The sequence below is a fragment of the Morchella sextelata genome (genome assembly GCF_020137385.1).
Source record: "Morchella sextelata strain SCLS chromosome Unknown scls_6, whole genome shotgun sequence".
NCBI classification, from domain to species: Eukaryota; Fungi; Ascomycota; class Pezizomycetes; order Pezizales; family Morchellaceae; genus Morchella; species Morchella sextelata.
Window position 1 is genome coordinate 354650 of NW_025408621.1, and position 22576 is coordinate 377225.

Consider the following 22576-nt stretch of genomic DNA (forward strand, 5'->3'; position numbering starts at 1 on the left):
TCTGCTTTGCTTTTATAATAATAAATGTTATGTTTCTTGTTCCCAAAAAGTTGTCGATTGAATCAATGAACCCACTGAGTGTATATAGTAGTCCATCTGAATAGGCCGACGATTGATATCCCATAAAGCTTGTGAGACTAACAGAACACTTCCCAGACACTACTCTGCAAAACGTTGAAAGCTTTGTCTAGCTTTCATAGCCCACCCTAACCAAGGAAGAATAGGAATTAAGCCCGTAATCATGAGCTCGTTGGAGAAGTATGACAATTACGAGCCTCAAATGATCTGAATGTCGATAGGTTATCTGGGTGTTTGTAAGGCTCCCCCAATCTTCCAATATAAATAATCGAAAGGCTTTATACCTGGTGTAAGCCACGGGGAGTGAATTCAAGTCAACACTGTAACGCTGTGATGGTACTCCACAAGCATGGCACAATCAGTTCAAACTTTGGATAGTAGCAGGAATCTTTATGAAACACGCCGGCTACTTGAAGCGGCTGTGGTTTAACGTTGTGAGAGAATCCCGGGCCATAACAGATGATAATCGATATTAGCAATTACACAATTTAAATTTTCAAACTCGTTAGAAGCGAGTGACCACATATGATTAGGTATGAGCCTCAGTTATTCTGTAAGCTATAGAATCTTAGCCCTGTACGTAAATACAGCTGTATAACGAAGAGGACGGATACTCTGCACACTGCACGTAGTCTCTTCCATAACCTTCCCCGCCTTCGTACTCTAGCTCAGCCTATCAGGGTTATTTTAACTAGATTCATGAATAAACTACATCCGAAAGTAAAAGCTTCCTATACTGCACTGCCCTTAATGCCTGAGATTGATCCTCTTCATGATCTTTCTATTCCCATTACTAGTGACTGTGCTGGGTCGATAATGGGAACTCTGGTAGACACATAGAGCTGGTATGGTCATGACAGGTGATGCGGCAGTGCGCTAACGCAAGGTTTCGACATAGGGTTTAAGATATATTGGTAAGATAACCCTAACTAGACTCCTGAGTATTGATTTTGGGCTTCTAAGCCTAGGAGTTATGCTTGGGCTTATGGTCCGTGGCTGGAACTGATGCCCTATATGGTATTGTAAAGTACATAACAAGGCATCCTTTTACCTTCCTATACCTGCATCCACAAACAACACTGAGTAAGCGTGAATGGTGCTAAAGGGTCTACATGTAGTTGCCTTTCTGTGTTTCTGTGCGCAAGTGTTCATAGATAAGAATGAGTCAGAACTCCAGAAAGTCGAGTGATAAACCATGATGGATTTTACTCATTAGGTAGTCGCTGCAGACAACCGCATCCGTCAACTCATCCCGTTCTTGTGTACCGTTTGTCATCTCCTTCTCAATCAGCCCACGAAAAAAAAGGTTTCTACTGCATTTGGGCTCTGGTGCAACGCTGGGGAAAGCTAATTCCGCCCAGATCGTGTTATCGTGCCCCTGCGGGAACATCTAACCTGCCAAGCCACTAATACTGCACGTAGGAGAAGGGCCCTTGACCTGTTTGCTGTTGCTCCAGGTTCTTGCTCTGCTTGGAACTGCCAGCGCCATTTGGTGGGTTCCATAATGCGCTAGCATAATGGCTGTAGGTCTGTAACCCCTGCCTGGTTACAGAATCCAGGTCCCAGGGACGAAAAGGAAGCTAGATCTTACAGTCCACTGAGGAAGGGTTGCACGAATACAGATGATCTAGTTGCGGGAGGGATATTTACTTGTGCAAGATTCTGATTGTTCAGGTGATGGTTGTCCCCCGGCCAACTGAAGTCAATGATGAATCTATGACCCAGATCTATGTTGGAGAGCAGAGGAGACATGAGGCTCAAGTTGACGTTTGGTCCGCGAGGGCAAAAATAGCTTCGCTTGCCCCTAATTCTGCACTCGCTTCGTGGCTTGCATCCCAAGTAAACCCTTTTCGGCAAGCAGGGTGCCGTACCTGACCCATGCTACCCTTGCTTCGATGTGCCTATGAAGTAAGCCAGAGTCGAGGACCCTACATCATACATGTACTGGGGTGGTGAGTGAACGGTGAACGGTGAACGGTGATCTGATCTGGATGTGTGCTATGATTCTGCTCTGGAGCATGTAGCTGGCCGCGGAGCCAGAGGTGGACACAGGATATGCTTTCCCCAACGGGACCTTTTGTAGCAGATCTGAGGTACAGAGTGAAGGTACTACATACATACAAGGGCCAGCGAAGCAACAGCTGCGGCATGTACCTATTTTGCCTGCCGATTAAGAGTCAAAGATTCCATGATCTTGAAAGCATGCATGCAGCTTGCGACTCTCGAGACAGACAGGTGGAGACGTGGCTTGGCGATATTAGTAACCTCCCCTCCCTCCTCTGCGCTCCTCCTAGGTCTTGGTCTTGTGGCAAGAAAGTGAGCGCACAAGAGCCTTTTTTTTTCGCAGGAGCAGCGTGATATGTCGATGCGGATGGCTGCTTTATTATCATTTGTCGGTCAGTTGCCTTGAAGGTTCCAACAAGTTAAGTCCAGTGGGTATGCGTGCATGATTTCTATTGTGAAGAGAGACCTTTATTTTATTTCATTTTTTGTTACAAAGGCACCAGCTTCCCCACAGGGGTGCAAAGGAGAAAAAGCCCTTTGGAGCGTCGTCTCTATCGCTGGTTGTTGATTGATAGAGCTCCCCTGTGCTTCCTTGCTTGCTTGTGACAGAGGTTGACTCTTTCACACCCGCCTATTACATACATACCTGTGTCTCGCCTGGGCCCCGTTTCCCTCCCCGTCTACAACACAACCAAGTGCCGCCTCATCTTCCTCTCTCAACCTCTCGTTCTCGTTTGAGCGTCCGCACCCCCCCCCCATCAACGAACAACAAAATTTATCCATCGACTTTCTATCAATAGTGATAAAGGCCCACTCTCGTCTACCGCTGCCGCTGCTTCGCCGTTCTTGATAGCTTCTGTTTCGCTAGGGCACAAAGGCATCTCTGCCTCGCCATCATGTTTTCCGAATGTAATCTTGAACCCCTCCCATAACCCCTCCGTAGAAAAAATGATGTTGTCCTTCCAGTTCCGTCAGCGCCGCTCATCCGTTCCCCCCATCCACCTATCGTATCTTAATATTTTTTCCCGAACTCGACTTTTGCGTTTTCCCTTTCGCATGCTATACCCGGTTCCCTAGCTAACTGAGAAAATGTGTTGCTCCCAGATGCTTCCCGGTTTCTGGCGCAGTCCCAGACTCGGATGAGTGCTATACGTGAGGGCCGTCTAAACAACCCACACAACACCGCACCGCTATTCCACTCGGCTGCCGACTTTATGCCCCCGGACGAGGAACACGAACAGGAGGTGCAGGATTTCTATGCTTTGAAGAGCAGCCGGCGGCATTTCGGGGCATATGCATCCTCGAACGCGACAGTTCATGAGGAAGACGACGAGGAGGATGGCGACTATTCTGGTGGGAGCACGCAGGAGCTACGGCAGAGCGGGGGGAAAGGGAAGTCGAGATTGTCGGTCTTGGGAAACACAAACACCATCAGGAGCTCGTGGAGAGCTTCGAAGTCCGCTGGGTCCTCGGTGGTGAGGTCGACGTCAAGAACAAGCTCCGTTGGGAGCGACGGTACGGAAAAAGGTGAGAAAGGAAAGGGGAGAATGGTAGATATTGGCCTGGATGATAGCGTGCGGCTGGGAATGATGCCGGAGGGGATCGACCATTCGGATATGGTAGAATCAGCTGTTCAAAGGCCGTTCGGTGGTTATGAAAGGCGGCATTTGTTGGAGGATGAAGACGATGACGATGGAGCGGATCGGCCTCCAAGAGATATCTGCATTCAGATGCCGTCGGATGATGATGATGAGGAGGAGGAGCCTGCGTTTCAGCAGTTCAGAAGCCCGCCGCCGCCAAAGTCTGGGTTGCCAGATAAAAAGGCGGAGACCACATTCATGCCGCGACTGTCATCGCCTACGCAGCCGCGCGGGCCCCATATGAGCATTGTAAGACCCCCCACTTTCTCCCCGTCATGGCTCCTGTTTGTTTTTGAGCTTGGGTTGATCGATCCAAGTTTATACTAAGTGTCTTTTAGATTCCTCAACAGGTGGCATATCCGCCCCTAGAGCCTCCGTCACATGATGCGATATGGGGAACTTTATATATGGTGCTGATGACTTGCTTATTTACCACATCTTTCGTGGTGTGGCTACACACTGAAAAATTGAATTTGGGTGGTCTCGATACAGTATATCGCACGATCCAATCCTCAATCCATCTTCTCACAGTGGACACACTTCTTGCAATCGGAGTTTCGTTAGTGTGGATGTACCTTCTCCGGGCATTTGTAAAACCGCTGCTCTTCCTCATATTGGGAGCAGTGCCTATAATTCTGGTGGCCTTGAGCATGTACCCACTCATCATGTCTTATCGCGGGAAATGGGAAGGTGACGCCCCGCAAGATAAAGCCATGAGGTGGGGTAGTATTTTCCCAGCGATCATGGCCGCATTCTGGGTCTTTTTTGCGTGGAGAGGAAAGAATGCGCTGGGCCGCGCTATAGGAATTATCCAGCTTGCTTGTAAAATCCTTGGAGAGAATGCAGCCTTGGTGCTTTTGAGCTTTGGGACCCTGGGAGCCATTTGTGTGTTTACCTGGGTGTGGGTTGCCATGTTTACGAGAATGTTTTGGATGGGGAACTACATCGTAGGAGGTGAGTTTTGTTGTTGTGAGATGGAGATGATTGGGCGGAGCTGACGGGAGTAGGCGTTCCTTTGTGGCATTTGGATACCAAGATGATGATGCTCGCTACATACTACATCATGATGTATCTGTGGACTTTGGGGATCTGTTCAAATATCCAGAGGTAAGTCGATATTTGTTTTTTTTTCCCGGAGTTTCACGATATTAACATTTCACAGGGCAACTTCTGCCGCGACGGTTTCCCAATGGTATTTTCACAGACACCAGATTCCGAAAGCTTCATCAAAGGATATCATGCAGGCTGCGTTTACACACTCCACCACAACTCTCTTTGGAACAATCTGCTTCTCCTCACTCGTCGCACTTCTGGTCCGCGTTCCGTTAATGGTGGCTCCAAGACGCATTGCAGCCTTCATCCACATGTTCTGCTACAGCTTCATCACCTCGCCAGTGGCATCACTCACCAACCCCTTGACACTGACCTACGCCGCGATCCACTCACAGCCCTTGATAGCGTCTTCCCGCGCCGTCGCCGGCATGAGGTTCATTGACACCGCGGGGTACGGGACCGGGAAGCACCCACGCACGGCCTACAAGTTCAGCAAAATGCTTTTGACAGCCACCCGCGGCATCACAGCGCTGAGTATGGGGATAGGAGCCTGGGTCACGACCGCGAGGGACATCAATGGCGGGAGCGCATACGGGTACATTGTGGGGATGATTGCGGGGGCTATTGGATGGGCGGTGCTTGGGGCGACAGAGGGGTGCTTGAGTAATATCGTGGATGCGTGCTTGGTGTGTGTGGGGTCGGAGGGACCGAATGGCGGGCACTGTAGGGAGGCGCAGATGGTGTTTGGTGGCTAAGCTGCTTCTTCTGTTAGTTTTTACCTTTTTCTATAACGATTTTTCTTACGAGTGGTCTTGTTTCTTTTATTTTCCGGTAGACTTCTTTCTTTCTTTCTCTTCTGTTTTGATTGGGGGATTGGGGGGATCGTGGATTGAATTGCGGGTGTGTCCATGTGGTGTAGCTTTTTTTCTTCTTCTTTCTCCCGATTCACGATTGATATATAAACTTTGGGGAGGAATGGAACGATGGGATTGAGAGTGAGAGGTTGCTTCTTCTTCACCTTATTGTCATTTCTCTGTTCCTCTATTTTACCTTTTTACTTCTTTTTTATCTTGTCTTCGGAGCCAACGGGTCGCGTGCACGGAGTTAGTTGTTAGTGGAGTGTCTTTTTTTTTTTTATCGTCCGTATGAAGGGATATCTATCCCCCATTACTTGCGCCCCTCTTGATTCCTCGTTCATGGTCCCTCGTTCCCGGTTCTTGGTTACTGGTTCGTATTGTGTTCATGTGCATCTATCTATCCATCCTTCACTGTGAGGCCTTTTTCTCCCTCTTTTTTTTTTTTTTTTTGTTGTTATATTGTAAGTATGGGTTAGCAGTTCGTCGTACGTGGGAAACACCAAAAGTACTAGTTGAGAGGAGGGTTTTGTTTTGTTTTTGCTTTTGATTTGCGTTTTGTTTGTAGGTTAGGTTATAGATGGGGTCGAAACACACACCCACACACACAGAGAGAGAGAGAGAGATCCAGTGCCTGTGCTGTCCCAGGATCGATTCCTTGTGGGCAGCTAACTATGTAGTTGATGTCGTGTGATACTATTTGTTTGTGCCGACCCCCACCTTCAACCCACAACCCACAACCCACAACCCACAACCCACAACCCACACACTTCTCACTCAACCCCTCCACACTCACCTCACCTCACCTCGCTCTCTCACCTCACTTCACTTCACCTTTCACGTGCCCCCAGATATCGACATCCCACCCACGTGACCCACCCCCCGCACGTGCTATTCCCACCCAGTCCCAGATCTCCGCGCACACGCGGTACCGCACGTCCCCAGTCAGGCACAGACGCGTTCTTCGTTGCGCGAGGGAAAGCGAAGGGCAGGAACAAGACACGCTCGCTCTCACCATCGAACTGTCTCTATCAATCAATCAATCAATCAGTCCTCACGCACCCCCCCACCCCCCACCCCCCACCCCCCGAAGACTGCGCCCAGTCTCTCACCTCACCTCACCTCACCCCTACGGGAGAATCTATTCACAAGCCAATTACACCCCCCGCGGGCCATAAGATATCGCTCGCAGTCCATCCGGGTGTACGTCTGTCTGTGTCAATAACAGTCCCAGAAGAAGAAAAAAAATATTGAAGAAATCGCAACAATCGAAAATATCGAACAACACCCTACCTGTAAGAGTCAGCAACAATGCCGCCGAAGCGCGACACAAACTTTACTGATATCGGTGTCGCTGGACGGTACGTTCTCTCCCCTCTCTCCACTCTGTCTTCCCCCCCCCCCCCCCCCCCCGCTGCCTCTCACTCGCAAGCCCGTCCGTTCGCTCGCTCGCAGTACTAACACACCCCTAGCAAAACCGGCGTCACCATCCGCGACACCGGCCACCGCGACGAACTCGGCATGGAGCCGCTCTCGGGCTTCTTCAGCTCGCCCACCAAGACCCCCGCACCACCCACATCCAAGACCCCCGGCGCTGCCCTCGCCCCCACCACTACCACCACCGCCCAGCAGCCCACGAGCTCCCCGGCAAAGCTGTCAATGAGCATGGACCTCGTCACCACCACCAGCCCGACCCCCGCACGCCTCAGCCGCGACCGGGCGTCGCTGCCACCGCGCGCGCGCTCGCCAGCCAAGACGGCGATTGGCGGCACGCCGGCGCGGAGGGCGGCGAGCGTGGGGCTGGGGACGCCCGCGGAGGGCGGCGTGGAGAGGATGTTGTTTACCGGCGCAGCAGTGTTGAGCTCGCCGGCGTTGCCAGTGCTGCCGGGGGTGGCGGAGGAGACGGTGTCGTCGTCGTCGCCGGCGCCCGTGAAGGCGAAGAAGGCGCCGGCGAAGAGGGGCGGGCTGCTGGTTAGTAAGAAGGCGCCTGTGGCGCAGAAGGCGTTGTCGCTGCTGGAGGACGAGGTGGAGTCGGATGGGGAGCTGGGCGGGGGTGGGGGTGGGTTTGCGGAGGAGGATAGTCTTGTGGAGGCTGCTGTGACGCCGGCGGCGGCGAAGGGGAGGGGGAAGACGGCGGCGGCGGCGGCGTCGACGGAGAAGAAGAAGGTTAATGGCAGCGCGAAGGGGAAGGGCAGGAAGGCGGCGGTCGTGTCAGAGCCGGAGCCAGAGGAGGAACAGCCCGAGGAGGAGGAGGCCGAGGCTGAGCCGACGCTGAAGACTAAGCCTGCCACTGCGCGCGCGAAGAAGGCCGCGGCCAAGGTCGTCCCGGAGCCGGAGTCGGAGGCGGACACGGAGGTCGAGGCGGAGGCTACGCCGGCGACGAAGCCGAAAGCGGCGAATAACCGCGGACGGAAGACGACTACGAAGGTTACGGCGCCAGAACCGGAGGAGGCGGAAGAGGACGATGTGGAGGAGGTGGAGGAGGTCCCGGGGCCGACGACGAAGCCGAAAGCTGTGGCGGGCAGGGGGAAGAAGGCGAAAGCCGTTGAGCCAGAAGCCGAGGAAGAAGAAGAGGTCGAGGACCCGACTCCGAAACGGAAAGTTGTGGCGCGCGGGAACAAGAAGGCTGCGAAGACTACAGAGCCAGAACCAGAGCCGGAGATTGAGGCAGAACCGGAGGCAGAACCGGAGATGGAGATGGACACAGAGCCTGCTGCGAAGCCGAAGAACGCACGCCCCAAAAAGACGGCCAAGGCCGTCCCGGAAGTCGAGGAAGAGGAGGAAGCCGCGCCCCGTCCCAAGAACGGCCGTGCAAAGAAGCAGACCGCGGCGAAGACTGCGTCGGAGCCCGAGGCAGAGACTGAGTCCGCTCAAGCGCCGGCGCCGAAACCCAGAGGTCGCCAGAAGAAGACTGCGAAGCCCGCAGCCCCCGAACCTGAAGCAGAGGCCGACGAGGAAGAGCCAGCAGCGCCTAAGCAGCCGGTCAAGGGCCGTGGAAAAGCCGCTGCCGCTGCAAAGGTCATTGACAACGAGGAGGAGGAGGAGGAGGAGGAGGCCGAGACAGAGTCTGACCCCCCCGCACCACCAGCTAAGGGCGCACGCGCGGGGAAGAAGGCGGTGAAGGCGACAGAGCGGGTCAAGAAGGTCGCGGCCCAGCCTGCAGTGGACTCTGAAGACTCCGAGCCAGCCACTACACGGGGCCGCCGCACCGGCGGTAAGAAGGTCATCGAGATCCCCGAGTCGCCGCTCGAGGCCACGCAGCAGCAGCCCACCGACACTGAAGACGCCGGCCCGACACGAAAGCGCAGCAAGACCGCTACCACCGCCACCGCCACCGCCGCCAAACCCAAAGCCAAACCCAAAGCCAAGGGTAAAGGTAAAGCGCCCACCAAGCAGCTCAGCCCCGAACTGCAGTCCTTCACGCCGCGCCCCAGCTCCAAGCGCGCCTCCGCAGCAGTAGTCGCCAAAAAGGGCAGCCAGCGCATCATCACGCAGCCGCCGCCCTCGCGCGCAACCTCTGTTGAAGCGGGGGCCGCGGGCGCAAGACGATCCACCCGCGCGACGCTGCCGCCGCTCGCATACTGGAGGGGCGAGAAGGTGGTGTATCAGCTCGACGGCCAGCGCGACAAGGACAAGATGGCGATGCCGACGATCGCGGAGGTGATCCGCGTCGAGAGCGACGAGGAGGAGGCGCGGCGAGGAGGCGCGGGGACGAAGCGGAAGCGGCCTGCCGCTGCCACGGGTGTGAAGAGGAAGCGGGTGAAGAGTGATGAGGGGGATAGCGACCCCGAGGAGGAGGACTGGGAGACGAGGGTTGTGGACGGCGAGATTGGCGTGGTGCGCGGGTATGTCAAGACTTTTCGTGAGCGTGCTCGTGCCAATGCCAATGCGGATGAGGAGGAGCTGGAGGAGCGGGAGCTGGCGTTTTCGCGGAATCGCATTGTGACGGTGGAGGTTGCGAATGGGGATTTTACGTTTGTGAAGACGTGTACGGAGGAGTTTTTTGGGACGGGGATGGTCGAGATACCGCCGGGGGGTGTCAAGAGGACGAAGAATTCGGGGAAGATGCATTTGGTGTTTTATGTCATTGAGGGCAAGGTCGCGGTGAGGGTGGGCGAGAATGCGTTTAGGGTGAGGAGGGGGGCGCAGTTTATGGTGCCGAGAGGTTGGTTTGCCCTTCTGTGCGATTTGATTTGTGGTTTACTTTTTACCTTTTTCTTGTTTCTTTTTTGGTGATGGAGCTGACATGTGAGGTGCGTGATAGGGAACCTATACTCCATCGAGAACCCCTACGACTTCAAAGCAAAGATGTTCTTCGCCCAGGGCTGCGAGAAGGTCGTCAGTGGCGGCAGCAGCGACGACGATGAAGAGGAAGCCGAAGGCGAAGAAGGGGGAGAAGACGACGACGGGGATGCAGATATGGCCGAGGATTGATTTAGACTTGAGAGGGAAAAACGGAGCTAACCCCTCCCCAGCGCCCTCTATCCTGTCTATTTTTTTTCCCCTGGCGTCCTGCTTGTTCTGTTTCCGTTTTGTGTCGTGTATTTCTTGTACCTTCTTACAGCTTCCACCGCGATTCTGGATATGCGCTTTACCTTCTTCTTCTCTTGTGTTTGGATTCTATTGTCTTTTTCTTGAAGTGTTGTTTGTTGTCTTGAAGTGGTATTGTCCTCCTCCGGCTGCTGCTGCAGCGTTGGGATGGTCGGTGTATGATTACGAATTTTAGCCGCAGTTAGTTAGTTGGGTACTATATCCTCTCTTCTATCTTCTCTATCTTTCTTTCTGTGTTCTTCTCTTTTTTTTCTTTTCTTTTTTTCTTTTCTATTGTTTTCTCTTCTTTTTCCTCTTCCTTTCCTTCTTTTATTGCTTCTTGGTTGGGCTGTGTATGTTGTATACCCGCAGGGAGGGGGCGGAAGCGGGGAGCGGGAGGGAGAGCGGGGAAGAGGGCAAGGGGGGGGGGGGAAAGGTATGGTAGCTTATTTGTACCGTTATAATACTGTCTGTAGCTGTAGCTGCACTGTACTCTATTGCGGGGGTTAAAATAATTAGTGTGGTTTGGTTTGTGGTATTTGTGTCTTCCCTTTCGAAGATATGGGTGGTATGTGGTGTGAGTAGGCAAGTGCGAGTGGGAGTGTGAGTAGTGGTGGATAAGAAGATGGGTGAGTAGTGGTGTGGGTGAATAGTAGTAAGTGGGGGGCATACCGAGTGACACCCTATGGCGCGACAACCTCGCAGCGAGTGATGGCGTGTGAGGATCGAGTGATGGTGTGTGATGATTGTTTCACGTGACTGTCTGGTTTGGCTTTTGGGCGCGGGGGGGGTGGATGGGATAGTAGTGGGAAGTAGGGGGTAGGGGCTGTATTGAATGGTTCCTTTGGATGATGTAGAGATAGATATCACGTACTGTGGCGTGGGTAGGTAGGTAGTAAGCTTGAGGAGAAGAAGCTGTAGACCGATCCTTAACAGCTAGCTATAGTTACAAGTACTCTACTCAACAGCACCTGTACTAAGACAAGTATATACCAGAACCTCAACCCTATAGCTATAGCTATCCCTTAAGCTGTCGCGAAAATGCTGACCCACCAAAAAAAAAAAGCAAATTTGGCGTGGCTTTACTAACAGATCCAGATCCCGTTATCTCTCTCTTATCAAATAATAGATCTCTCACACAAATCTAATTCCTCTGTTATTGGGGGGGGGGGGGGGGGGTCAGCATCGACAGCTTAAGGGATAGTGGTGGCGAAGCTAGGGGTGTAAGGGACAGCGTGGTATCCGCGACAGGCCGGGCCAGTACAGTCCCAATGAATAGGTGACTACACAGCTACATGTAGATGACTACACAGCTACATGTAGTGATTCATGGTGGCAACTCGCATCGTTGGTCCTGGGCTCAGACGCCACACCACGCTGTCAATGTATATCTGGATGGGTCAAACACGTACAGGTCAGCTGTCCGGACCTGTCCGATCCGTGACTAACTAGAACTGTAGCTATGTAAGTTAGGCTCTTTATTTTCCAACGAGTCGGTCACAAAAGGCCCAGCTGTGTCATAGCTCTTAAGTAACACTACCTTACCGTCGGAATGCATAAAATAAGGCTTATCTGGTAGCCTTAACCAGAACATAGGCTCCCAATAGCCTTCTCAGTGTGGCGAGTAAGCTTTTTGTGAGCCTACGATCTAGATAAGGATTCGGTAAGAGTTGTATGAGGCTTATAATTTTATGCGTTTCAAGGCATAGAAGGTAGTCACTGGCTACTTAATAAGCTGATTGCTACTCTGGGACGACTCGTCTCGGATGACGAAGCTACGTGGTAGAAGCCCAGAGCTGAAGCTTGCTGGGCCGATGGCTGGAAAACGCAGACCGCCCCCTGTGTGTCCGTATTCATATGTTACGCCCTCTTTCCTAGTCTAAGCGTCGGTGTTGGGCGAGTATGTGCTGTGTGCTATGGTTGCCTGAAAACCGTGATCCTCTTTGAACTTCAGTATGAAGAGCGGGATCCCCCATGCCTTCCCCGTAAATGGCGTAAGTGGTGAAAAGTGCGAGTGAGAAAAAGCAAGCGAGATTACTACATACTTCCCTACCCCACTACCTTGAAGGGCTCGTCCCAGTAGCATGTCTAGCTGGATCTCTAACGTATTGTAGGTTGTAAGTACATTATACCTCATGCTACCCACTAAGCTATGTATCCACCAAAAAAAAAAAAAAAAAAAAAAAAAACAGAGCAGCGAAAAGGAGAGGCATCCCGCTCTGCTCCTTTACCCAGTCACACAGTGTATGTTTTCCCACCAAGTCTGGGAGGTTCGAACTATCGAACTCGGCCCCTCTGGGCGACACTTCAGCTGATTAGGCCATAGGAAGCGGTAGATGGTAGGTAGCTTTCTAATGCCCTTAAAAGCCTCTGGAATATTGTGCCCAGGTTTATGAGTGTTCCTCGGCAGCCCCGGAGAATAGGAAACAGGGTGAATGTACATGTATTTCCTCGACTGGCCGTCTACGGAACCAGGAACATTAGAGGCCGGAGTCGAAATAGAGACAAATATGTCTACTTCGACGACAGCAAGTATTTCTTTTTGAAGGTACAAGTCTCGCTCGAACACACGAAGCCCTATAATATCCTTACAACCATGCATGAAGCAGGATCTTGCACTTTCACTTTCTCATTCACTTTCCACCACCACCACCTAAACCCAATACTCTCCCTCCCATTCACTCGGTGCACAGCACCTCATCGGGTATCGCGTTCCCACATCGCACACCATCACCACCCCGTATCCGTATTCAAACCATTATCATATGCAAGAAATTTATTTTGCTCTCTCTCCTCTCCCCCCCGGCCAAACTAAAAAAAAAAAAGAGAGGATTATCGAAGAAGAAAGAAAATCGGGGGGGGAAGACAAGAACCATCGATATTGTACACCTACTACACCCATCATCTAAAAACACGCATGAAAACACAGAAAAAAGGTTCAAAAAGAAGAATAGAATAGCTACAACTAGCCAGGGGGGAAGGAAAAAAAAGTTATAGACACAAAAAGAACAGTTTTTTTTGAACCGCATGTCCCAAAAGAAAAAAAAACAATAGCTGAGAGAAAATAGAAAGGAGAAAACAGAAAGGCGCCGTGGAGAAACCCAAAAGAAAGGTAACGAAACATAACGCAACGAGAAAGGAGGAAGTGAAGGTTCAAACACAACACAAGAGAAAAAGAAGAAGGGTGTGGTAAAGTATCCCAACGCGTATTCAATGACAGAGAAAGAAACGACAAAAAGAACGAAGGGGCAGGCATAAAAGCTCCAGTTATAGCACTGCCTACAACCCAATAAACAACCAAACAGACTAACAAAAAAAGCACCATGGGTACTCCCCGCTCCACACAAGCTACTATGTGAGCCGGGTAAAAAGACGAGGGAGGACGATATGTGGTGAGGTGAGTAATAAACAATAAAGACTAGGAGGCTACAATAGCGGGGGTTGGGGGGTGGTAAGTAGTTAAGTAGGTAGTATAAACAGGCCCATATCATCAGAGAAGAGTAAAAACAGAAAGAAAAGACGTAAATACCACTTTTTTGGCCCCAGCCATCATTCTCACGGGAATGATGAGGGAGGAAGGAAACCTCGTGCTGTGCACGCACAAAGAAGACATAAAAAACAAGCCAAAAAAAAAGAAAAAGATAAAGAAAAGCATCATCGTAACACTACGTAGCTGCTGGTCTTTATTCCCAATCCCCAATCCCCAATCCCCAATCCCCAATCCCCAATCCTCATCTCCCTTCCCTCAGATCCATTCGCTGAAGATAAGATGGAGATAAGATAAGATAACAGCCGGAGAAAACCAGAAAAAAGAAAAAAGAAGATAGAGAGGAACAAATATGGCGGAGGAAATTATTGAATACCTACTACTTAAAGCTGTAAGATGACAAATCAGGTCAGGAACATATATAAAATAAAATAAAAGGAGATGAGAAAAAAGAAAAAGAAATTTATAACACAAAAAACTCCCTTGCCCTTGTCAAAAAACACAAAAACAAAATGAAAAAAGGAAAAGAAAAAGGCAAAAGGAAAACGAACCAAGAAAAGAAAAGAACTAAAAAAAAGAAATTGATGACCCCCTAAATAATCCCCTTCCCGTAAAGAAAAAAAAAAAAGGCCAGGCCCAACACCGTTTTTAGGTATAAAAAAAATAGACAGAAAAATTCATTAGTAGTTAATGCGCCCCCTTTCCCACATTAGAAGCTAGGTTAGTCGATCAGTCAGTGTATTCGAGTGATAGTAAGAGGTCCATTTTCCAGAAGCCCCACACATAAGCCATATATCCTTTGTCTCCTAACTTCATTGTAAATCATCCCATTTTATTTTGACCCACGCCATCCAGCCCCCTCCCCCTCATCAGTCGGTGGGTGCTCATAAAAAGACACCCAGCTTACTTTTGAAATCCTTTATCCCCTCCGCTGCTGCCCACTCCTGCAGAAACAGAAATCCAAAGTTGAGCGCCTCAATCATACACGTATTCGGATGCAGCGGCAGCTGAAACGAGTGCTTGTACTTTCCCACCTTCAGTGTCGACGCTGTGGGATCAACAAACTTGCGCGACCGCTCAGCCCAGGTGTGGGGGAACTGGCTTTGGATGACGTCGAGCGTGAGGTAGCGCATGCCGTCGAGCCAGCAGTCCTTGAGTTCACGGGCCTCGCGGACAATGGTGCTTCGGTGCTTGAGGTAGGTTGTGCGGTCGATGCTGACACCGTTTGTGTTGGTGCCCGAGTCGGGAGTGGGGGCTTTGGAGGCGGAGTCCGGGAGTGGTACCTTTTCGAATGCAGCAATCTCCATATCAAACAGGTGCTGTCGGATAATAGCTTCGAGCTGTTTGCACAGACCATGGAGTGGGGGGTAAGTATAACATTTCTCGGCAACAAACTTTGATAAAGGAACAATTGAACGCCAGGTGTCTATCGGGGGAGATCGCTGTTCGAGCGCCTTGGCCTCCTCTTCACACATGAAAGAAAGGATGTAACATAGGACGGAATCAACCGCTACTACTGTTGCGTATCGGGTCTTTTCCTTATCAATTTCAGTTTGGTGTTTGAATGTTCTGTCAGCTTCATATTTCGAAAGCTTCCCCCACTCCGCATACCTGCAAGAAAACATCAAAAACATTAACACCAAATGCACGCAAAAAATAGGGTAACGAATGGAAGCATGTCTTGGAATTTTTTTTATATACCTCTGATACTCTGCCCTAAAATTCTCCACCCTGGACTGCACAGAGTGATCCAACGGCTTTCTCGGGGCACCACCATTCCTTTCATCCTTGCTCGGTGTTTGCGCATGTCCCTCCGACGCCGTCCTTTTCAGAGCCGTCGTGGTGGGATGGCCATTGACCTTTTTCGGAGGGGTGGTTGTTATGTCCTTTTCCTTCGGCACCTTCAAAGCGGGAGACTTGAAAGCGGGAGATCTCCCAGACGCAACAGCCTGTCGCTTCGCGGCTGGCGCCGGCAGCAGATGATCATCTTGGCGTTGTCGCTTAGGGCTAGGTTTGAGCAGCAGCAGGATCGCGACATCCTTCGCGCGTCTCTTTGAGAATTTCAGCCGGACAATCAGCGACTTCTTTTCCGGGCCCGCAGCAGCAGACACCGAAGCCGGCGGGAATTTTGAAGATGTTTTCGAGCTTCTCGGCAATGGCGACGACTGTTTGGGGCTCGCCGGTCGCTTCTGCACTGTTTTCGACGCAACCATTTTGGGGGTTGTGTTGCCGCCAAGATTGGTCCTGATGGTCTTGTTGCTGGGCGCGGCCGATTTTGTGGGTGAGGGATTGTTGCGTGGGGAGCGCGACGATGGCGTGTTCGTGCTGGATCCCGGCAGTTTCTTCCCTGGCGCGAGAGTCTTTCGACCAGGACGCTCAGTATCGGATGGTGCGCGTTGCCGTTTGCGCGAGCTCAAAGCAATTGAGCTGTCGTATCCGTCCTCCCTCGTGCCACCGCGTGACCTATTGTTTTCTTCCAGCAGCGCGAGAGCATCCTCAATAGCTTGGGGGAGCGTAGGGCTGAGCAATGGGGGCAGCGGTGGGAGTGATGGAGTAGCTGGAGCTGGCTGGGGGGGCGGTCGCTGAGGACTGGGGGTCCTGTGTCGTTTCCTGGGAGGCGGCTGATCGTCCCGCGACGGGCTCCGCCGTGGAGGGCTTCGCCTGGAAGGGCTTCTCCGTCGCGAAGGGCTTCGTCGTGGAGGGCTTCGTCGCGAAATTGGGCTCCGTCGAGCTTCTCTGGAGTTCCGGATTGTCTCCTGGGAGTCCACTGAGCCTTCCTTGGACCTACACGAACCCCGTCAGCAATTGTGAAGTTTTCCCCATACCCTCGTAGTACAGGGGTGTTGTAAAATGCATGTAAATAAGTAAATAAAACCGACTTTTTGTCCCCTGTCCTCATAGGGGAATTCTTGGATGTAGCACCAAGAGCCGCAGCCGCAACGCCAGCAGGAGGATGCGAAGTAGGAGGGGGTGGAGGAGGAGGGGGAAGAGAAGGATTCGTCTTCGCGGGCGTCTTTCCAGCCAGCTTCCTATCCTTGTACTGCCCCAAGCTAAACTTCTTCTTCTCCGGCAACTTGTTCGTCCCATTCACTCTCGCCGTCCCCGTCCCCGTCCCAGCACCACCGCTCCCACCCGCATCGCGCTCCTCCCTGTCCCTGTCCCTGTCCTCCCGCCCATCTCTGCCCCTGCTGTTCCCGTTCGTCAAGACCTTCGCCGGAGTTTCCAGCGGCTCAGGGCTATCCGGGAGCCACTTCCCCTCGTACTCAGGCCGGGGCAGCATCGTCGTGTACTCGTAGCACCAGCACTTCTCGGTTTCGCTGTGCCCGCAGTGTCGCTGGCGCGGGCGGTTGACCTTGTCCATGATCAGCGGCCTCTGTGGTAGATTTAGCTTCCGAAGACGCGCGCCAATGTCCTCGCCGTCGTCCGACGAGGTAGACGCGACGGCGGTGTGAGCCATTCCGGTGGTGGTGGTGTTGAGTGAGTGTGTGTGTGTAGATCTGTTTCCTCCCCTCTGGCTTCTGCCCTCAAACTACCTGTAGGCACTGGATTCTATTTTTATTTTATTTTTCCTGTGCGTAGCAGTGTGGTCGGAGTACTGTGAGTGGACGGGGGTGGGGAGGAGGAGAGGGGGGGGGATGGATGGATGGATGGATGAATGAATGGGATGATTAATTGTTTTTTCTTTTTTTCCCTTTTTTTTCCCTTTGTTTCCTTCCTTTTTTATTTCCCCCTTCTCCGGCTCCTGTAGCCTTCGTTACTCTGACGAGCCTTCCTTTTTTTCGCACCCTTCCCAGCAATTTTCCTGCTGCAGGGCGTGTGCGTCGTGCGTGGGGGAAGGCTAGGCAGGTTGAGGGGAGGTGGTGGTACCTAACCGTGACGAAAGGAAAGGGAGTGAGCGGAATTGACAGGCGTTGTGGTGTTGTGGAAGGGAGAGGTGGTGAGGTAAAGGTGAGGTAGGGGAAGGTGAGGTAAGGTTGAGGCGAGGCGTGTGTGTGGTTGTTGAAGGTTTGTCTATAGCACAGCAGTAGTAGTGGGCTGTAAGGTTATTAGGTCAGTCGGTAGTTGTGGCTTGGATGGACAAGATTATTTCTCCGTGAGGCTTAAACGCGGGCAGCGGGATGATGGGATGGAGGGGGGGTGGGTTGGTTGGTGGAAGGAATGACGAGGGGGAGTGGTGAGAGAGTGTGGTGCGTGGGTTAGGGGTGCAAAAAATCAAGTAAGGAATAAGGAAGTGATGGATGGATGGATGGGCTACTGTAGGGGCAAGGTATTGATTGTACCTATGCAAGGTCAGAGTGTAGAACTGACCTGTGTGTGGATGTGGATGTGGGTTTTGGGGGGTGGTTGTGATTGTGGTGGTATGGTAGGATGTGGGATGGTAGGTGATGGTAGTAGAAGCAGCAGCACTGGCAGGCAGGTCTGTCTATCTGCCCAGTAGTGGGTGATGGACGGTTGTAGCAGTGAGTGGTGCTGCTGCTGCTGCTGCTGCTGCTGGTGGTGGAAATAGAAAGTGTAGGTAACGATAGGTAAAAGTAACAACTTGCAAAGCAACCAGCAACGGGCGTCCGTCGTCGGGTACCCTAGCACTGGTAGACCCGCACCCCAGACCCTGATCCAGTGATCCAGATCCGAAGCAACACAAACAGTAGATTAGAGCACCTGGTTACAAAGCCAACCCAGTATTAGCGGTAACAGTAGCTCAATAACTCACTCACGCATGCGCACTCCAGATCTCTATCTATCTATCTCTAGTATAACCAACAACAACAATACTCGAGAACGTATGTAGTAGGGAAAAGTAAAAGGCAGGGAAACTAGTCATGCACAAAATACCTAGAAAACCAAGAACCATTCCCCCCGAGACAGACGAGAGCAAGTGTGTGGTCAAAGGGAAAGACAGGAAAAGGGCGTATGTAGCCTAGGTCACTAGACCGAATCTCAGAGCCGCCCACGTTTCTGGGAGCGGGGATGGCGCAGCCCTGGGTTGGTAGGGTGGGAGGGATGATGGATGGGATGTGTGTGTGTGAGTGTGTGTGTGTGTGAGCCTAGCGTTGCAGCAGAAGCAGAAGCAGCGTGCCTCTGTTCTCGCGTTGATCGACCTCGGCTGGTAAGTATCGAATACTATTATTATTACAGTACTCGAGAAGTTGAAGGAATGGGATAGAAAGCTTGCTGCTTCGCGAAGAGAAATTCTCTAAAACAAAGCAAGAAAAGAGCTTACAACCGCTGCTGATCCATCACCCACGCACAGCGCAAACAATGAATAAGAAACCTGTGTGAAAGCAAACAAAGCAGCGGCAGCAGGAAACGAAAGAAGTGTGTGTGCGAGTGAACGAGGCCTACATCCAGAGCTAAAGAGAAAAGAAGGTTGCCTCGGGAGGGAACAACATCCCGGTGTACACAGCAGCTATTTAGATCATAATTCGTGGTGAGCGAAAAGATCAATAGATACAAATATATCTCTTTTCGCCCCCCTTATATCGATGAAATAAGAGACTAATGGCATTACTTACTGCAACTGAGATTTGCATGTATCGTTATATCACCACTTAACGCGCGACCTCTCCTACTACGCGCCAGATGAACGCAGCAGCGAAACGTTGCTCCCTCTCTTTCGACGAGGCCCAACGGTGATCCTCGTCTCGCCTTATCCCTTTCCGTAATATTGGATCTACTTCTTGATCCCTGGTCCCCCTCCCTTCAAATCCGTTTCCCGCTGTGGTAGGTATGGTGGGTATCAAATCATGTAGGGTTTGTAGGGTATGTAACGGCTTCTAGCTGGCCCAGCCAAATTAAAAACCGAAAAAAAAGCCGTTGGAACTAACCAATTCTCTAGCTCTGTCTGTCCAACTCGCACATCCATATCAGTCCCAATCTGTCCACCACCCATAACGTACCACACACCTCCAGGCAGCCCCAAAGTTTAAACAAACAACCAGCGGTGTGCCTGTCAGCTCTGTATATCATCTACATCTACCTACTTTTCTCTTCTCTGCTCTTCTCTTCTCTGCCCAGCTTAGCAGCTATAATCTATCTCTAACAACACTCAATCCCCGCCTAAGCCTAAGGAATCGAAGGGGAAACCCTGTCGTAGGATTCGAATCTCCCCCAGCCCGGCTTCCAGAAGTCAGCCCCGTCTATCCAACTACGACAACCCGAGCCGATCAGCGAGCGCAGCGCAGCGTGTGTGTGTGCGACATCCACCTCGAGCCACCCACTCATCGTCCACCGCACATTCTCATCATGCATGATCGATCACCAGCACAAAGAAAGAAACACGAGCAAAAAAAAAGTGAAAGTGCACATCTCTCCTTAATTCACTCTTTTCCATAACACTTTTCTTACTCCCTCTTCACGCAATGATAAAAATCTCTTCTTTCCCGATAACCATCACTCACCCCGCGAAACGGAACTCCCCCGGCGCCGCGAGGGAAAAAAATGCTCTACTCTAGCTAGTTACATAGCTAGTAGCCAGTCCCCGATTGCGAGGCACATCCAGCCAACCTGTTCCGACATGTATGTAGAGTACATACCCGTACATACGTGCCTACGCGCGTGAACGTGCTCCCTGCATTTACAGGGAAAAAGCGTGAGTGAGTGAACGTCCACTGTCCACCGCCCACCGACGTTCGCCGGCCGGCTCACTTGCAATTGACCCTACTCGCACATACATACATAAATAACCATACTGTATGTATGTCACTCCTGAGGGAAACCATTTGCCGGATAAAAGTAATTCTTCATATACCCTCCCCGCTCATCCCTGTGGATAAAAATAATGTACTACTGCAGCCTGCCTGGTTAGCTACAGACCTCCTACCTACCATGGGAGAAAACCGTGGAAACCCTAACCCTGTCCGGAAAGTAGCCGGTGTTGCAATCCTCTGTAGATACAGTTCTTGTTTTTTATGAGGGAATATATGTGGTGGTTTTCCTGAGCAAGTAGGTAGACTTGTTCTTCGGTAATGCGGTGTACACACATATATATGTGGGATAGAATCGAATGTTTGCTGTGAATGCAAGTGTGATTCCCTTATTGCATCGCTTTTCTGCTTGTATGCGCGACGTTCTTGGATTTAGGTTTCGTACCATGCTGCCCCTCCTCCCCCACTGTTACTCTAACCTCCCCGATGTCAGCATGTTGTGCTTCAGCTACGACATTCGTGGTACAGGCCAAACTAGACCAGGTTAGACCACGTGATAGGATCACCTCATGATACATCACTCGCGCGGGATGAGAGAGAAAATCAAACCACCCCACCTCGAGTGATCGCGGGTGCTGCCGCAAAGTCCCTCCCACTCCCCACATCCTCATTTTCATCCTTCTCCTAGATCTCAGCGGGCTTTATATGTAGACGTTATATCGATCACAAGGCACGCCGCGCCGCCGTTGCAATTGTGGAGGGAGACCCCCCGATTGATTTGCCGTGCCTACACCTATTGAGTGTATGTATGTATATAGCTCAGTAGGTTCGCCGGTCGGTCTGCTGCGTGCAGAAAGATTGGGGGTGCTGTCAGGTGTTGAGTTTTTTTTCTTTTTCGTTTTTCGTTTTTCTTTTTTTTTTTTTTCCCTGTGGAGGGAAAAAGAAATATCGCCTTGTTGCAACAGTGGGTGTTACTCAGGTAGGGGAGTTCCCGGGGATGCGGTCAACTCAAATACTATATACCGACAAGCTATATAGCTATTTCCCGAGTCGTTGATGTCGCTTCTCAACGGGCATAGCGGAGCAGGCCGTTGGTACTCTAGCAGCGGCCGGTACCGGTGAATGCTGTAGCTGAGATATATTATTGTAAAAAATATACTCACCTCCGCTCTTTGTAATAATCGAGTACGTACCTGACGTGACCTATGGGGGAGCTCTAAGACCTCCGCGAAAAGGAAGGGAAGGGAAGATCGTGTAACTGCAACTGAACCATCGCCAATATCCAAGACTGCGGGGAAAATAACGAAAAAATGCGGGGAGATGCAAAATCTGACGGTGGACATGGCGTGTCACTCGACCAGCTCGGCAATCGCACATCCATCTGTGAGCGGGTAATATATCCGTGTGGCCCAATTGTAGCCAGCGCCTTATCCATGTGTGGGGCCCGGGGGCGTTATGGTGGGGGAGATGTCGGTTACAAGTGTGTGTGTGTGTGTGTGCGTTTATCGCGGCTTTGTTGGCCATGGGCCTCGGTGTCTGTTGTCGTCAACCTGTCTCTGGTTTATGGTGTGGTTTTTCGTATGTGCTTTCATTATCCCATATCTGTTGTCAAAGATCCTCCCGTCTCGCGGCTGGAAATGCATCATACCTTAGTTGTCCATGTCGTAGATCAATGTCAACGCCCAAGAAGCACCCGCTTTAGCCATTCCCGGAACACACCATCTCTGGCCTCGGTCTCAGTGTCTAAGACAGCTTTTCAGAACGCCTTTAGCTACATGTATAGATCTCAATCTTACTGCTAGCTGGCTGGGAAAGCGGTGAGGAGCCATATCTTCGCCTTCTCATAGATCACGGGTAAAATCCGCCCAGAGTTCCTGCACCAGTATGTAGATGTAGAAGAGTACCTCTCCAAGCAGTTATCAAAGCCACGTCTCCAGAGTCTATCTGTGGGACACACATCCAGCACCTGGAGTGTAGCAGGTTTGGATGAAGAGCTAAGCTTATCCCCTGGATTGTAGATTTTGCCTTAGTGAAATCTGTAAAAAATACCTTAGTCAATGATCTATAATGGGTTTAGAATGTTCTTACAGATCAATTACAGCCAAAAGAGTTTGATCCCCATAGCCAATTGTCCTCAGACTCCTGAGACGAGGTTTTGGTATTGGGTTAAGGCAGTTGATTATACAGTAGACTCTCGCTATAAGGATACCAGTGCCCAGTCCGCAACCGCCGTTTTGCTAGCATTCCCCACTTTCTATAAGGATAATTCGCTATTAATTCGCTATA

General features: G+C 51.2%; 6 protein-coding genes across 6 annotated transcripts; 4 read left to right on the forward strand and 2 right to left on the reverse strand.

The window, feature by feature from the left end:
- Positions 1-3221: 3221 nt before the first annotated feature.
- H6S33_011229 (uncharacterized protein) lies at positions 3222-4049 on the forward strand (the record flags this gene model as incomplete). Its single annotated transcript, XM_044843115.1, has 1 exon — positions 3222-4049. The coding sequence occupies one exon, from the start codon at positions 3222-3224 to the stop codon at positions 4047-4049; it is 828 nt and encodes a 275-aa protein (XP_044695997.1).
- A 338-nt stretch (positions 4050-4387) lies between these two features.
- On the forward strand, positions 4388-5530 carry H6S33_011230 (uncharacterized protein; the record flags this gene model as incomplete). Its single annotated transcript, XM_044843116.1, has 3 exons — positions 4388-4676; positions 4730-4829; positions 4885-5530. 3 exons carry the CDS (start codon positions 4388-4390, stop codon positions 5528-5530), a joined length of 1035 nt encoding a protein of 344 aa, XP_044695998.1.
- Positions 5531-6940: 1410 nt separating this feature from the next.
- Positions 6941-10063, forward strand: H6S33_011231 (uncharacterized protein; the record flags this gene model as incomplete). The annotated part of the gene is made up of 3 exons (XM_044843117.1): positions 6941-6990; positions 7102-9794; positions 9894-10063. 3 exons carry the CDS (start codon positions 6941-6943, stop codon positions 10061-10063), a joined length of 2913 nt encoding a protein of 970 aa, XP_044695999.1.
- Positions 10064-12551: 2488 nt separating this feature from the next.
- Positions 12552-12707, forward strand: H6S33_011232 (uncharacterized protein; the record flags this gene model as incomplete). The annotated part of the gene is made up of 1 exon (XM_044843119.1): positions 12552-12707. A coding segment is annotated over one exon (156 nt), but the record flags the coding sequence as incomplete, so codon positions are not given.
- A 1823-nt stretch (positions 12708-14530) lies between these two features.
- On the reverse strand, positions 14531-17103 carry H6S33_011233 (uncharacterized protein; the record flags this gene model as incomplete). Its single annotated transcript, XM_044843120.1, has 4 exons — positions 14531-15257; positions 15348-16213; positions 16237-16430; positions 16569-17103. 4 exons carry the CDS (start codon positions 17101-17103, stop codon positions 14531-14533), a joined length of 2322 nt encoding a protein of 773 aa, XP_044696001.1.
- Positions 17104-21328: 4225 nt separating this feature from the next.
- Positions 21329-22135, reverse strand: H6S33_011234 (uncharacterized protein; the record flags this gene model as incomplete). Its single annotated transcript, XM_044843121.1, has 4 exons — positions 21329-21421; positions 21484-21578; positions 22010-22033; positions 22087-22135. 4 exons carry the CDS (start codon positions 22133-22135, stop codon positions 21329-21331), a joined length of 261 nt encoding a protein of 86 aa, XP_044696002.1.
- Positions 22136-22576: the final 441 nt, after the last annotated feature.